General features: G+C 42.3%; 2 protein-coding genes across 4 annotated transcripts; one reads left to right on the forward strand and one right to left on the reverse strand.

The window, feature by feature from the left end:
• Positions 1 to 588: 588 nt before the first annotated feature.
• Positions 589 to 10,393, reverse strand: GUCD1 (guanylyl cyclase domain containing 1). The gene is made up of 6 exons (XM_075167869.1): positions 10,259 to 10,393; positions 8,260 to 8,344; positions 6,619 to 6,784; positions 5,769 to 5,860; positions 3,882 to 4,123; positions 589 to 3,403 (listed from the first exon to the last, which is right to left on the reverse strand). Exons 1-6 carry the CDS (start codon positions 10,293 to 10,295, stop codon positions 3,312 to 3,314), a joined length of 714 nt encoding a protein of 237 aa, XP_075023970.1. The 5' UTR covers positions 10,296 to 10,393; the 3' UTR covers positions 589 to 3,311.
• Positions 10,394 to 10,429: 36 nt separating this feature from the next.
• Positions 10,430 to 14,732, forward strand: SNRPD3 (small nuclear ribonucleoprotein D3 polypeptide). Of its 3 annotated transcripts, none has more exons than XM_075167870.1 (4): positions 10,430 to 10,789; positions 11,611 to 11,760; positions 12,510 to 12,702; positions 13,576 to 14,732. In XM_075167870.1, exons 2-4 carry the CDS (start codon positions 11,635 to 11,637, stop codon positions 13,635 to 13,637), a joined length of 381 nt encoding a protein of 126 aa, XP_075023971.1. In that variant the 5' UTR covers positions 10,430 to 10,789; positions 11,611 to 11,634; the 3' UTR covers positions 13,638 to 14,732. The 3 variants fall into 3 exon arrangements, with proteins under 3 accessions (XP_075023971.1, XP_075023973.1, XP_075023972.1); XM_075167872.1 differs by having other exon boundaries at positions 10,750 to 10,825; XM_075167871.1 differs by lacking the exon at positions 10,430 to 10,789 and adding an exon at positions 10,796 to 10,893.
• The last annotated feature ends 1,994 nt before the right edge of the window (positions 14,733 to 16,726 follow it).

A 16,726-nucleotide genomic window follows, 5' to 3' on the forward strand; every position in this document is an offset into this window, starting at 1 on the left:
TTCCCTTTACACTATGTATTATAACTACAGTTGGACTAATGTCTTTGATGCGCTCTTTCAAGGGGCAAAAGTACTGCTGCAGAGAGATGCTTTTAATATCTTCAGAAGCTCAGTGCTGTGTTGTGCGGCAAAAATAGAAACACTAACTAAAGCATAGGCAAGGCTGGTACAGTTGCATATTTTTCATTGTGAACAGAAAGCCACGGAGATGCTATTGGGGATCAGGATGGGTAATGAAAACTACTCCCTGGAGCTGCACTCCAGTAGGATACTCAGTGGTTGCAGAGTACACAAAACAGCTGTTGCATATAGATAATACCAATACATTTGCTATTCTCAGCTAGTGTATATTGAAATTTTGTTTCGTATGATTCAGGTGATGCATTAGGTGTTCAGGAAGTGCAGAATGAATACAATTTACAGCCTAGCAATTATGAATTTATAGCTGGAATAAATATTTGAACTCCTAATATTTTTTTTCCAAATTACAATTTCAGCTGTGCCATTTCCAGTTAAGTATGTAACATGTCCTCTAAAGATTTTCCAACATTTTTCATAATAAGCTAATTAATAAATGCACTTGCTACATTATGTTACAGGCTTATCTGTGACTTTAAACCTTTATTGAGAATGGCTTAATTACAAACAAAAATATATTTATGTATAAAATCCCTGCATGTAAAATACCCCTTCCTTTGCTATTGACATTATGAAGGAAACAAAGTGACAAAACATTTTCAGAATGAGTATTTTGATAGGCAATCCTGTAATGGGAAACAAAGTTTCAGAAAATGCAGATGTTCTGAATGCTTGCACAGTGAGCTGCTTTTTAATCTGAATGTGTGTCATACAAATACTCAGTCTTTTCACTTGGCTTTTGCTTCTTCCTTGTGTTTTCATCTCTCATAGCTATCTTCCATTTGGCAGCTATAAGAGATCCTATTGCAATGGTGGAGTTCTCCTTTTGTCTATATTAGCTTAAACAAACAGCTTTGTTTCTTTATCTTTCAGTTTTGTTGAAGTATTTAATCCCTAGGTACCACACATTTAACAGTCAATATTGTTACACCTGTCTGTGCACTTCAGAACACTTAGCATGCCCTTAAGTTCATGTTTTATGTATAAGCTCAAGATTCGCATTTGGATAACTGAACCAGTAAGAGGCTAAATGTCAAGTACAAGCCTTTTGTAAGAATTGATTTTATTTAGCTAACCAAGCCTGCTCTAAAATAAATCCCGTGGCAGTTTAATGGTATTGAATGAACTACCTATCTGAAAATGCATGGGTTAAGGAAGTACTCTATCAACCTGTAGTTTACATACCTGTTAATTAGTAACATAGCTACTACAATCTCTCTAAATCAAACATCATGAATTTGGACTTAAGACATAAAAATTCCCAGATTAGTAGCCTTCTGGTGACTTACTTTGGAGGAGTCAGAAGGCATTATCTACAATAGGTTTTGTACCTTTTTTCCGGGATTCTGCTGGTGGCACTAATGTACTGGTTCTACTGCTCACAAATCACATCCTAATTTTTACTCATTTTGCAAGTGCCAGAATGTATTCCAACTTCATCAGTGATAAGCAAAATTTGATATACTGATAATTTCTTGTCACATACTTTTTGTTCGGAACTTTTTAAAGGCTACTGCATGTTAAATGTCTGTTACCAATTTTAGCCTTTGTATAAAGGAGCATTCTTGATTCTACTGAGCATACTTATTCCAGATACTTTTCAGTAAGTCAACAATTGATAAAAGAAAATGTTTTGTCTTTTTTACCATGCTGAAAGTAGATTTCTGTTTATTTACTCCCACCACTAATTAACAATGTCTTTTTACTGTTATTCCACGCAGTTCCAGAACTTGAACAGTTCTTTTCCTAAAACCATGCCAAAGATGTGGGATCTCTGTCTTAAGTGCAAAATAAAATTTTGCTAACTTTACATCAGTATTAACATTGATTTTTCTACCCACTTCAACTTAGGCAGGACTGGAGATCAAGACTTGTAGGAAATGGTGATGGATGAATCTGAAATAGATGGCTATTTCTTAAACTTTACAGTGCTCCTCAGCAAAGTAATTAAACCCGGGTAATACGTGAAGGGATTATGAATGGGCTGCTAACAATTTCACTTGATAATGTTCGAGTACAGTAACTCCAAATTAATCCAAATACAGCTGTAGTACAAGAGCTAGAAAATCTGAGTTCCTGCCTTTTTACTTGTAGCAAAGAGACATTTGTATTCCCTCTTTTCTTAACTGATTTCAGCTCTTAGAAGGTCACTGAACTAATACCAATAGCAAAATTTGGCTCAAATTATTATTCAGCATTTAGTTACAATCCAGATATTACAATATAGACACAAAATGTATACCATTAGTGTGGATGATCATTTTCTGTATTTGCTTAGTAAGTTTAAAGTTTATATTTAGAATGGATTCTGCAGAAACTGGCACATGTGGGTGGCATAATGTTCAGAGGTTTTTGCAGAGAGCAATAAAGACTTCTAGGTACAAATAAAATATCTTCACTTAAACTTTTGGGGCAATACAGAGCTCTGTGCAGTCATCCTAGAGGATTTAGCGAAGAGATTGAGTTTGTAGTACAAGGGAACAATACCAATAACTATGATTCAAAATTCAATGCAGTGGCATAAATGCTAAATCTGCGAAAGGTGAATTTGGTACGTGGGAAGTTTCCTTGAGTAAATGTGTTTCATTTCCACAATGCAGACAATACTGATGAGCCAGCAAGGCATTTTTTGTTATTTAAAAAGTGGTTTAAGTTAATTTTTTTTTTCCTTCCATAATACCCTGCTGAACCTCAAATCCCTAGATTTAGGATGAAGATCAGCTCTTGATGCTTTGACAGAAAGAGAAACAGAAAATTTACTATTTTTTTTTTCCTGGTTTTGTTTACCTAAACCTATGCATGTATTACCAAGTGTTAAAGTTCACAAATTTGGTGCTTTTTTCTCATGTGTTTAATTTGAAAATAAGCTCAAAGTGAACAGGCTCTGGACCTGTATTTTAAAACTCCAGTCAAATGTGCAATGTTGAAAATGGGGGGGGGGAACCAACAGAAAAACAAAACTGAGACATAAATTGCAAAATCAGATACATCATCAGGGAAAAAAAAGGTAAAGACAGCATTGCAATATAGTTCTATCAATGTCTATAAAGCCTCCCTTGTTTAAGATCCCACTGCAATTCAGGAGCAAGGTCTCTGCAGGGGGAGTCCTGAGACAAGCAGCCAGCTGCCATGCAGGCTGCACAGGAAAGGACCAGAAGTATCAGGTGTGGATGTCAGCTGTCTGTGTAGATGAACAGAATATCTTCATCAGTGCCGTAACTTGTCCTGGCTTCCTCAAAGTTACTGATGCTGGTGCAGCATGTTCCTGTTAAGGAGGAATAAAATGTTACTAAAAATTCAGAAGAATTTGCCTGTGAAAGGCTCTTACACTGGGTCTAGCAGCCTCTACAAAGAAAAATAACTAGTATACAGACTGGACTTATCAGCTTAGGTTACAGCTTTACTCAGGTAGATCTTTTCACCTCAAAGGCAGTGCTCACTGAAGTAATGCTGTAAATAGGTACTAAATTGGCATCCTGTTATATTCTGAACAGTTAGCATCTCTCACTAACCCATCTGAAAGCCAAACAAGTTTGCTAGAATGCGTATCTCAATGCCTCAAGTAAATCACAGCACAAAATGCAGCGCTGATTTAATTAATGTGGCAAAACCCCTTCTGACAAACTGGCTAGTGATGCTTGAAATATATGCACACTATTAGGGGAAGTCCAGCTGTGGCTCTCTATTACAGACATTAATAATGCAGTGGCTGAGAATCCACCCAAAAGGAACAGGCTACTCACGGTCAGCATAGGCAGGGTTGTTGTAGTAAATACTCCCTGAGGCTTTGTTGTAGCCACATAACACAATGAAATGGCCCTGGTAGTCAGGATTCCTGCAGAAGCACTTCTGTCCAATGGGGAGGAAGCAGCAGTATTTGACAGGACTTGAGCAAAGATCACACAATAGCAGGACCGCATTCACTAGGACAATGGCTACATGACCTTGGGACAGGTGGTTTTGGATGTCTTGAACAGTTACTGTGCTGCAGAAAAAAAATCAGACGTGCTTATTAACAAGCTTAGGAAAGAGACTGGTATACAATGAAGTGTGTGATGATGGACAGTACTTATGACATGTAGCTGGCATGGTTATTTTTATGTCGCAGGTACAGCTTTTTGCTGTTAAACCCTGCAAGCTTTGCTACAGACAAAGCCTGACAAAACCTGTGTCATTCAAGGCCTTTTGATCTCATTGCTGCTACTGAAGTGCAGACCAACAGCTCTGGATTCTGCAGTAATAGAAATGTAATCTCAGAATGTATCAGATGCCCCAGAGAAGAGTATTAAAGGAGCTGGCAACTCATTCAGTAACTTGAGAGACTTCTGCTGTGGGAAAATCTTAAGTGAAGTGTTCTCTCCTGCTCTTACAGAAGCTTATCTCTGAAGCACCGAATCTTTATTGACTGAGTGGTTAAAGATTGTATAATCACTAACCAAATTAAGACGTGCCCAAATTTGCCTCTGTCACACAGGGATATGTTTCTCCCAGTTGCAATTTTGGACTACCTGATGCTCGTGAGGCTTTATTTCTATAGTACCTCCTACAGAGAATGAGTATTAACCAAACATAACCTATAACCTCATCTGTTAAAAGCTGTCCTTTGCTGAGGCAGATGGTGTCTTCCATATGCATTAGAAACTCATCCCTTGGATACGTGCCAGATGTCCGGGCTGTGTACACTACCTAACTGAACTCATGTGCTTTTTAATCTTTTCTAGTGTCGCTTCTCCTCTTTGATGCCCCAGCCTCAGTACTGCACAGGTAGATATGGCTCCTGCCCCTGCCTTGATCTAGGCCATGATCTTAAGATTGCTAAAGATGGACTGACTGTCCCTTCTGTCCTGTCACAGCTCTAGTTAAACAGATGGTGCCATACAGACGCTGTATATGTTAAAAAGGACCCTTAAGGATTCTGCTAAATGAAAGTTGCATTGCAGCATTCAAATGCTGTTGTGGCTGCCCTGTACCCTCTCTTCTTTTCTTACTCCTAATGATTTATCCCACTTTGACAACAGATCCAAATCCAGCTTCACTCTAAAAAGGGATGCAACTCAAGTTGAACATGGACGCTTAGTTATTTCCCATGTAGAATAGCACTGTCGGTTGTGAAACAATTCTGCAGTTTTTCCCCTTCTCCTGGGTTTGCAGCTCTTTCATAGAGGTTCTTTATTTCATCCTCCCCTTGGCAAAAGCTTGTATGCTAGCTTTTTCTTTGCACGTCTGTCTAGGAACAGAGAGGTATAATGTTTGCATAGCTCTGGGAACAATGGGTTGTGTGCCCACGTAGCACTCTCCTTAATTCCAACAAAGGCCCATTAGAGTGCTGCCCATTAGAGTGCTGTAGGCACTCCCTACTGGGTAATCTTAATGGATAATCAAATGGAAAACATAAACAATAGTCAACTCCTGTCAGCATTTTCAAATCACTTATTCTGTCTCATGACTATTTTTCCTCAAACTTCATCATTAACTCTTGATGTCCACTTTTTCGGTTTTTTTGAGACAGGTATAGTAGAAAGACTGTAATTCACAAAAAGGCTCAGGGCCTGATTTCAGTGTCTTTCTCCAAGAAAAGCATGGGGCCCACAGAATCTCCAAAGGGAAAGAAAAGAAAACAATAATCTTACCACTTCTCCACCAGCACCTTGCAGGCTTTGGCTTGTGCAAAGAGCTGATTCACTCGATTCTCTTCTGTGTCAAAGTGCTTCCTGTAAAATGACTGTGGAGATAATAGAAGTTATGAACTGGAATGATGTTTACCTTAGGTAATCCACCACTTAGAATCCCTGCTAGCAAGGGCCTGCATAAGTTGGAGATCTGGCTATGGGATAAGAGATCTCTCCCTTAGTTCACTGATAAGAGGATAAGGATTCCTGCTCTAAATTATAAGTTTAAATTCACTCCTGGTCAGTTATTGTTGTAATTTCCATCCAGTGGCTATTCAGTTGCCTACATGAAAGAAGCCTGATTGGTTCATACTGGGCAGGAGCTTGCATTAAAAAAGCCATCGCCACTATAGGTCCTCATTGGCACCCTTGCTGGCAATCTTGAAGAGGCCAAGCTCTCAATGGACATGGAGGCCGAGTTCCCCTCTCACCTCTAGAGGTGGTTCTTCCAGGTCAGGGCTGAGGCACGGTGGTGGGGAAAGTGGAAGCTAGCACTGCTGCTGCCCAGGCTGTACCTGTTCTGTAGATAAATAGAGGGCTTCAGTCTCCAAGGCTGTCAAATAGGCTGGAAGCTTTCATGAGCACTACATGAAAACTTTTTAAAAAATTCATATTACGGAATCAAAGATGTAAAATATGTGGGATCATATCTAGCCTCGCCTTTGGAACTGATTTATGCCAGTTTTGGCAATAGGCAAACCTTGTTTACAGGAACTGTGGTAAATTGTCAGTAACACAGCAGAGCTTTTATAGCATAACACACAGGGCTTTTAAAACTGTCTGCTGTCTCCCAGTAGATAAGAATACTAACCTGATTTTTGTAGCCCTTGTCCACTCCAAGCGTCTGGGTGCAAAATTTATGCTTAACACCGAAGTGCCGCATTAGGTAGGCCAGGTCAATAGTCCAGATACTCTTTGTTAACTGGAGTTCCTGGATGGCTTTCTGAAATTCATCATTGTCCAAATGATTCAGGTACCTATGGTATTAGGAAAGGCAGGGGAAGGGAAGCACAGATCTCAGGAGAAGCAAAATGTGTGCTGTAGCCCAAGCCTCCACATCACAGGACGTAAAAACTGAAACAATGGGCTTGGCTAAGAAATAACAAAAAAAAAACCCAACCCACAAAGGAGCCACAAATTTAAGGGAAGGGAAGGGAGTAGGGAATATTTAACTGGATTTATTGTTGACTTTTTTTAATTGGAAATGTATGGGTATCTTGACTGTTTTACAGTGCTAGAAGTGTACAGTGTAGATGCTGTACAATAGGCAAGCTATACTGAGCAAGTATAGAACTCTATCCTGAAGGGCTCTCCATCTAAATGTACAAGCATATTAAAGCAAACTCAGAAAGAAGTGTTAAAAGACTAAAACTTGCTTCACGCAATAGATTGATTCAAAAGGAGGAACTGTAAAGGAAGTCAGTAAATATTCAAAGGAAGCTTGTCTTAGGCACTGATGGCACAAAAGGCAATAAAGGGGAGATGAAGTCAGGAGGAAGCTTGGGACAGGTTGCAAAGGGGTGGGGAGAGGCAGTTACAGAGTTCTGGAAGTCAGAAAACAAATGGAAGTAAATGGGAGGGGAAAAAAAAAAGGACTGAAATTGAGGATGCAGGGCAAACAAAGTCAGACCAGCAGGGTAAGAAGATTAATCTTGGAAGCTGAGTTTTGGGCAGACTGGAGTGGCAAAGAGGTAAAGGGAATAAAGAGGCAGAGGTTACAGTAGTCAAGATGGGAAATTACCAGCACACGGACTAACGTCTTGGCAGAAGGGATGGAGAGAAATGAAAATCTTCTGCTTCATATCTACTAAGTGGACATCTAAATAGGTATTTCTCCTGCACCTAAGCTCATGTTCCTCTGTGGAAGGAAAGAGGAGTTCAGCAGGACAGCTACTAGTTCAAAAAAAGAAAAACCAAACCAAACCAAAAAAAAACCCAAAGGGCAATATAGTGCATTGTTTTGAATTTGAAACTACTCTTGGAACAAAAACACTCATCCCACAGACTGGGGGCTCAGCAGGATAGAGGTAGTATATACTCATAAACTTGGATACACCTACCCATCACTTGAAAACACAGAAAGGAATTAGGTGAACTGCTGTGCTAAGTATCAGTTCTGAATTATAACAACAGGAAAGAGGGATAACTTTTTATTAGCCAACCTGCAAAGTTCTTAGAGCTGATCAGATATTTTGCATCTGTCAAAACAGTCAATTATTCAAAAGGGTCTTAAGTTCATCTCAGTTTATATTTTCCCTTGCTCCTGCTGGAGAGTTGTGCCAAGCCCAAGCAGCAGTAATTCTCTAAGGGTACCTGAGAATATGTGATCTCATAAGACTAAATTAAACTCACAGCTGCTTCAACACACCTCTTCTCCCTGGATGTTGCTTCCCACTACCCCTCTCCCATGGGATGGGATTTCCCACCCGTTCAAACCAAAACAGTCACTTACTGAAGCACCATCCTGGAGCAGGCTAGCCCACAGTCCCAGTGGTACAACTGCTGAATGACTGGCACTTTCAGCTGGATGCAGTCAACTGTAGCGAAAACACCTCATTGTGAGTAACACACAAAAGATGTCAATCCATACAGGAATGTTTTTTCCATACCTTAGCATTAAAAGTCAGCTTGTCCTCAGCACTATAGTGGCGGAAACTTAGAAACATTTTTTTACTTTATCTGATTGGCAGGTATTTTTTCTTTCTTAGGGGAATGTAGACTTGGTATTTCTGTACAGTTAAGCATTTGGTTTAATCTCATACTCCTTTACTGTTCCATACCTGGATCACTCTGCTGTATGGTCCACCCTCTTTTCCTTGGAAGTTTCATTTTATTCCTTTTGGTAGGGTGACACACCCACCAGCCCCCAACTATGAAGCTGTATACCTTCCTAAATAATAGTAGGTAAGGCACAGCTATTCATCCTTTCTCTTGTGTCTATATTTCTGTGCCACAAAAGGAGTTAAACTAAACTCTGAGAAAACAGACACAACCAAGATCTCCAGGCGTTGATCTCTTACAAGCCCCACAGATTTGAGCCTTTTCTACAGATGTCTTTTTCCTCAGGGACTGTGAGTAATTTTAGGTTAACAAAGCTCACAAATGGCACCAGTTGGCCTTTTGTGTTAACTCCCTCCATAACTCAACAAAGGGAGAGTGAAAAAGAACAATCTCTATGAAAAAGTCCCAGAATATAAGTAGCTCCACCCCTCTGCCTCAGTTTTTATTTTTATAAGGTTGGCAATGTGGTGGTTTCAGTTTCAGAAACACCCTTGCCACTCGAAGGACTTGAAGAGTTGTGCCTGTTATTGCGACTGCAACGTCAATCAAAGTGAGTTAATCATAAAGGGCTTTTCTCAGTAACCTTACCTTTGATCTAGAAAAGACCTTTGAAAAGTTTTGTTAACACAAGGTCAACTACATTTTCAGATGCGAATAAAAATGCATTTGACATCACGTGGACTGGTCTAGTTTTGATGTAATTTTATTTATAAAACTTTTTAGATAATGTTGTTTGTAATCTTACATTATTTTTAACAAAGCTATAGCCTACTGTAGGGACAAGCCAACACAGATATTCTGGACTCTTTCCAAATATTTTTTCATAGTTGTGCCACTGTTTAATCATGACTCTGAAGACTGGCATACCCATTGGTATATTCAGTCTTTTTAATTGATCTAGATTAAGGTGCTCTTAAGTAGCCTAAAGAAAAAATGAAAACCCAATTCCCAGATTCTCCTCAAACCAGGATCTGTAAGTATTTTGTTGTCATTTTTTCTTGGCACGTTATGATTCTGTCCCCTTTTTGTTAATACCCAGGGCCTCTGTCAAGTCCCAAGATTAACTGAAGAGGTACATGTTTTCTATGTGAAGACTTCAAAGCGTAATAACTTGGTAATAATTTTCTTGGATGTTCAGCTTCCAGTCATTCTGTTTCCCAACACCCCCAGACTTCTTCAGTGATGACTGTCAGCTGTCCTGAGGTAAGATACAAGCCAGTATATGCTGTGGCTGTAAATAACACTGAAAACACCTCTCCGGTTCGCCAGCTCCTCGGCGCAGCGAACTTAGAGACGGAGCCAGTAATTCCACATTGCTGCTGCTGCAACTTCGCGCCTCTGGGAGGGCAGAGGAGGCTGCCAGGGCCTCCGAAGGGGATGGCAAAAGCCGCCCGCTCCCCGCCGCCGGCAGGGCCGTACCCAGGGCTCCCTCCCGCGGCCCGAGTCGGCGCCCAGCCCGTTCCGCCAGGGCAGAACCCGCCGCGAAGACCCCGCAGGCCGGCCCCCGCCCCGCCGTCAGGGCGCCCCGAGGAGGGCTCCGCCCGGCACCCAGGCGCCCCGCGCTCCCCGGCGGCAAGCGGCGGCCGCCCGCAGCAGGAGGGCTGCGGGAGGCGGCCGGGGCCGGCCTTGCTGCCGCGGCCGGCCTTGCTGCCGCGGCGGGGCGCACTGACCTGGCGGCGGATCCCCAGCCTCCCGGGGGCTCTTCATGGCGGCGGCGGGGCCTGCCGCCCGCTTACTGCCGGCCCCGCCAAGCCGGCCCGCGCGGCGGCGCGGCCCAGGAGCCCGGCATGCCTCGGCGCGGCGCTGGCTCCTCCCGGCCCCGGGGGCGGGGGCGGAGGCGGGGGCTGCGGGGGGCCGGGCCCCGAGGCGTCTGCCCCGCGCCGTGGCCGCGGTGTGGGCGGTGGCGGTCGGGTGTGTCGGTGGGCAAGGGCATGACACAGCGGGCAGGGGGCACGGGACCGAGGGCCGGGGCGCGACCTGAGGCGGGCGGGGAAGCGCGCGGCGCGCCGGTAGCCAGCCCTGCCCCAGGGGCGGGGCACCGGGACAAGACTGCGGCGGAACCGTGGTGCCAAGGCAACGCAGCCCGGCGGCCCCAGGGGCCCTGGCGGGGGCGGGAAAGGAAGGGGCTGAGCTGCTCCCGCCACTGCCTTCTGGTTCCGGCGTGCGGTGCACGGCGGGAAGCTGGAGGAGGCCATTAGGGGGTGAGCGCGGGCCCAGGCTGAGGCGGTTGGCGGGCGGTGAGTGGTGGCGGGCCCGGCCCGGCCCCGAGCAGGGTTCCCGGCCGTCCTGGGTGTTCCCAAGAGCGGTAGGGCCCTTCCTCGCTCTCCGCGTGCTGTGGGGGAGCATCCGAGCTGTGCCGCATCCCTTGGGGCCTGTGGGCTCGTTCGGGCGCCCGGGCCTGAGGGGGCGAAGCCGCGGTGGGGCGGCCGCCGGCCTGCGCAGGCCTCGGGCGCTCTGCTCGGCCTCTCGGGGGTGGGCCTCCCCGCCGGGCTCGGGCCCCCCTCTGCCTCTGGGGCAGGGCTGAGACTTGGGGGCCTTCAAGTGAAGGAGGGTCGCGCGGGGCGCTCGCCAGGGCTGCAGCGTGTGCGTGTGGTGTGCGCTGGGCTCGCTCGTGGTAGAGGCTGTTGCTTAGGTGATGTGGTCTGTGAGCATGTCTGTGCTACCCACAGGTCCAGCTTAGCTCGTAGGTGGTCAGGCTGGCTGTACCTTTATGGGATGCACCTCGGGCCGTTTCCATTTGAGGTGCACCTGGCTATACAAGTGGTCCATTATCTGGTATTTACAAGTGAATTTCCTAGGTCAGAAGAGATCTGGAAAAGACTTACTTCTGCTGATCTTTCAAGTGTTTTCTTGTGGGTATCTTTCTAGAGAAGTTTTATTAATGCATTGTTAAAGCATATGGTGTGTTTGGGCAAGAGAGAAAATCAGCGCATTACACTGGGAAAGATCATAGATTGTGTAGGTAAAACCTAGTCTACAACTTTATTTGTAATTATGTCCTTTGTTTTTTTTCTTGTCTCAGGTGTAGAGCCACAGCACTGCAAACATGTCGATTGGAGTGCCAATTAAAGTCCTGCATGAGGCTGAAGGCCACATTGTAACATGTGAGACCAATACAGGAGAAGTTTACCGAGGGAAACTTATTGAAGCTGAAGACAACATGAATTGTCAGGTATACCTGCTTCAGAAGGATGGAGGGAAGGCTATCTGATCTGTGCCTGGAAAAGCTGAGAGCTAGCTTATTGACAGTTTGGTTAAAAGACCGTTGCTTTTAGTCTTAGGATAAAGAAAACTGTATTGCTGCATGTATGCTGTCTTACCATAGTGAAATGTATTAAGGATTATTAAGCACTCCAAAGAGGCCAGAGCTTATTCTTTACGGTTTTAGAGTCGGATTGGGCATTCCTGTCAATAATAGCAGGGTTCTTGAGATTCTGTTCTGTGAACAATGTTTCTGCTGTTTATTTAAAGCCACTGAGCGTAAAAATAAACAAACCTTGATTTAAGAAATTGAAGCTTTTTTTAATGCATGTTATTTTAGTCATCCTAAGAGGCCTTAATTTTGATTGACTTTAGGCAATTCATTGTTGAAATCTAAATGCTTCCGTAATAGTTAGGACTAGAACAGCTTTATTAAAACTGATTCAATATGAGAAAACAAAACTAACAAAGCTGATAAAACTAAATCACAAACTGGGGAGAAAGCAGAAGTCCTGGGCCTACTTGAATAGAGCAGGCTTAGGAGTATGTCTAATGGTCCTGGATGCCTTGTGTCACAACTCCAGTTGAGAAAGCAGTATGCTTGGAAAGTGTTTGACTTTGGTACTTGAATCCTGGCTGTGTATTTTGCAGGCGAGAGAAATAGGAATACAGAACTGTGTTAGAGGCCTCTATGAGCACTGACTGGTCTTTGCTTTCCAGATGTCCAACATAACGGTGACATACAGAGATGGACGAGTGGCACAGCTTGAACAGGTGTACATCAGAGGTAGCAAGATACGGTTTCTCATTTTACCAGATATGTTGAAGAACGCTCCTATGCTAAAGAGCATGAAGAATAAAAACCAGGGTTCTGGAGCTGGGCGAGGAAAAGCAGCTATTCTCAAAGCTCAAGGTACGTACAATTTGTTTATGCTCCTCTGCCCCCATTTTGCTATAGAAGAACTGGAAAACTGTCATCTCTATCACTGAGGAAATGTAAGCTGTAAGAAACTGAAAGATTACTGGTTCATACATTGTTTTTCTGTATATTGCATCTTATGGTGGGAGGCAAGACTCAAACTGCCCAATTACCTGAATGTGTAATATTGATGCAACAATAATTTGGATATAGTGAGTAGTCTTGTTAAATGGAGGCTTTATATAAAGCTTCATCTTCTGTTTCCCAGTGATTGTGGCTACTAGCTGTTTGGAATACTTAGGGAAGGATTCAGGTGTTTCTGTTAAGCTTTTGTAGAAAAACAGATTCAGACATTAAGATGGTACTTAAACTACTCGGAAGCTGTAATTATTAACCATTCTGTAGTTCATTCTCATTTGTACCTTTCTCAGGGGAACAATCTAGTTATAATAAGATTGAGTAATAACCACGGGCCACAAAGTCCTTGCTTAACTGTAGCAAATGCAGTAAGGTTACGTGGGAGAGTAACATCTGCTGAAACGTACTGAGTTCTGTTGCAAGACCTTGGAAGAGTGTGGGGTTTTAAATTTCTTGGGCTATACAAATTTGTGTGTCTGCTTAGAAGGAACACAAAATGTATAAATATTCACTGCACCTGTTCTAACAAGACTGTGTAACTGTTAGTTCTGGTTCTTCTTACAGAAAACTTTTTACTGTTGTATCGCTTTCTGACCTTCATAAGATAGCCTCATTTCCTTGCTTCTAAGCAAGAGACTTTGACTGTTGTTTATGTTTTGCTTGTCAGTTGTTGAGATAAATATGCAGTTATGTCAGATTCATGTCATCCCTGATGTTTTCTTTCTTCAGTGGCTGCAAGAGGAAGAGGCCGTGGTATGGGCCGTGGCAACATCTTCCAGAAGCGAAGATAATTTTGGTCTTGATCGACATGCTTTTTTTTATTAGGGGGTATGAACTTGACTACATGTGCATTGGTATCTGTTTTGTTTAATATATCTTTCTTACAAAAGCTTGCCTGCTCTTACATGACAGGACTCCTCTTGGGTAATATATTGTAGGCTAATTTCAAACTTAAAATAGCTTTGTCTGGAAAATAGTGGACTTCATATCTACATTTGACTACTTTGTATTAGTGTGATGCCTTGACTTTTAAAGATTATCATGTTTCCTTTTTCTTGTTCAGTCCTGTTGTCATTCATTCTCTAAACAATTAGAAGGCATTCTTGATGAAGAATTTCTAAATAGTACGTTTTAAAGTCATATTAGCAGCTGCATTTATGGAAAATACAGCAAGACAGAGGCAGCTTCCTGAGAAGCAAAGCATTATGTTCCTTTGCTGTGTATGGACCTACAATAGATAGAGGTCTATCTTCAGATCTGTACACTGAGCTTGTATTCTTGCATTTCTTATTTTTCTCTTTGGATACAGGGAGAATTTTTCATTAGGAACACACAACTTTGATAGCCTAAGTCTATATTTGCAGTGGAAAATTCTATTCTAACTCTTGGTAGTTTTTCCCTCTGCCTGGGAAAAGACAATGGAATATGAAATAGGCATTTTCAAGGATAAATTTGAAATGTTTTGTAAATTTGAAAGGTAGTGCAGGTGTATGGGGAAAGTCTTATGGTTAACCATTAAATACAACTCAATACAAATGCTAATCTTTTGAACAAAACTTAGGATCAACTTTAGTGTTTGGTCTTAACATCTATACACAGTCATATAGATCATCAGCTGATCTGCAGGAAGCCAAATGTAGTTGTAACTTCAGTTTATTTTGCTAAAAATATAGTGTGGTTGTTCTTACTGACTTAAATGGTTGAAATATTTAAATGTAACACTTCTGTAGCTAATCACAATCAATTATCAGTCTGTGCATGTACAAAATAGTCTTGTTTTTCTGCTCTGATGCTGTGAAGACTCTCCCTCGTATGCAGACATAAAAGTTGAACTAATGTATTGATTCGTTGAATTTTCTGTAAATAAAGCTGTATTTGGTCTCACATCACTAGAAATACCCTGCTACGTGTTCTTCTGGGAAATAATGATCCTAAATATTTGCATTAGAAACCTCCTTAAAATGTGTTTAAGATACGCTTGAGCTTAACTATAAAAACATTGTAATGTTGTCTTATGCCTAGACTGAGGAACTTGCCCAAAAGACAAGACAGTTTTCACAAAGCCCTGCTTCAAAACATGGCATGTGAGTCATGTTCATATAGCAGTAATGTTTTCCTGAAGACAGTATTTTCAACTTAAAATGAGCAATTTGGGGCTTTAGTAATGATATTAAACACTTCCTTGTGGAAATGTGTCATTCTTCAAATCAACAGTCATTCAGAAGAGAATTGTGACTGATACGAATTGATCAGGTCACTTGCCTCTGAGAGTGTATCTGTGTCAGATACAGACAAGTAAAACTGCACTGGTCTCTATGCAAACTACAGCCTTTCTAATCACTAGTAGTAACAGCTGTTTGTACTGTTTGGAATTCTTTAATAATCAGTTTGGTTCTTCCTCTTACTGTGGGAGAGAAGACATATTTTCACAGAATTTTCTCCCCACGCTGAAGTAAAGGCTTCTGAATTTCACAAGACTGTTTTGAGAAAGACCATCTTAAAATCAACATGAAGCTGAAGTCCTTTTTGAGTATACTAGATGCCAACTGAGACTGACACTTTTTAACAAAGGAGAAAAGAATTCCATCCTGTTCTGTACCATGAGCTTCATGGTAAGAATTGAACTGTCTGCTTGTAGTATCCCATGCTAATGCCTGGGATCTCGAAATGTGTTGGTAGGTAAGAGTAGATATTTCTGTTGCCGTCCACTGGCTTTGCTTGTTGCTGTATGCTGTATGAAGATGTCCACTTCCCTAGTAGGTAGTATTATGGCTATCTGAAATAGATGTCTTTTATTTGCAGTCTGTTAACTGGGTTTTATTGCTTTTAATACATCAGGCTTGTGATTGTGTTGCTAATCGAGTTGGAATTTTTGTACAATGGAGTTACACTACTGTCAACAGGCAGAGCAGGAATGGCACGATACATGATTACTTTCTGTATAACTTAAGTATCTACTGCAAGATTTTATAGAATGCTTCTTCAGCAGCTAGAACTGCCTTTTCTTCCAAAGCAAACACCTAATAGAAACCTGAGATTGATTAGTGCAACAATTAATTGCTATAAATATAAACTAGCATAGGATGTAGTGTGTGTGTGTTGAAGGATGGCACGGTGTTCTGCTTAAAGGCTGTCATCCTGGCCGTGGCTAATGGACAGTGAGTGACAAAGGAAGTTACTGTTACCTTGTTTAGTAACAGGAGAGACAAGAGGCATACTCACAGTTTGAGCAAAGGGAATCTTTGCCAGAACTCCTTTGGGTCTGGCTTCTGTTGGGTCTCCCTGTAACCTCTCAAGGAAACTAATGGTGATGATTGCCACATCTTTTTTTGCCGGGACTATCCGGTACTTCCCAGCCCTCAAAGCTCTGCTTCCTTTTTCTGTAAAGCCTCCAAAAAGAACTATTAATATGCAGAAAAGGAAATAAGCCACAGATGGAGGACTTGACCAAAAGTATTTTTTGGAAGAGATTCAACATTTTGGCAAAGCTGCAAATCTGGCCCATTGGCTTTGTGTCTCACTGTTCCTCTGACTGTTAAATAGCATGTAGCCTTTTCTGAAGGTTAGATGCTAGCTTCTTTTGCAGAGGGCGGGGAGAAATGGCACCACATTTTGACCACAGACAGCTACTGGAATGGCAAAGGCTTTGAAACACCAAGGGGAACCCTAAAGAGTGAAATGGTTAAATGCTATTTAAGCAAATTAAAGCTGCCTGGCAGTAGCAGGTTTGTTGGGGATTGTTTCCACTAATGATGATTGGATTACCTTTCTATTGTTTTTTAAAGTTCCTGTTTCTCCTTCTTGTGAATGCCAAGCTTCTGTTCTCTCCACTGAGATCTCCTCTCTTCTCTGAAACAGTTGATGTGGCATTCAGCAGCAC

The sequence above is a fragment of the Calonectris borealis genome, chromosome 18, assembly GCF_964195595.1.
Source record: "Calonectris borealis chromosome 18, bCalBor7.hap1.2, whole genome shotgun sequence".
NCBI classification, from domain to species: Eukaryota; Metazoa; Chordata; class Aves; order Procellariiformes; family Procellariidae; genus Calonectris; species Calonectris borealis.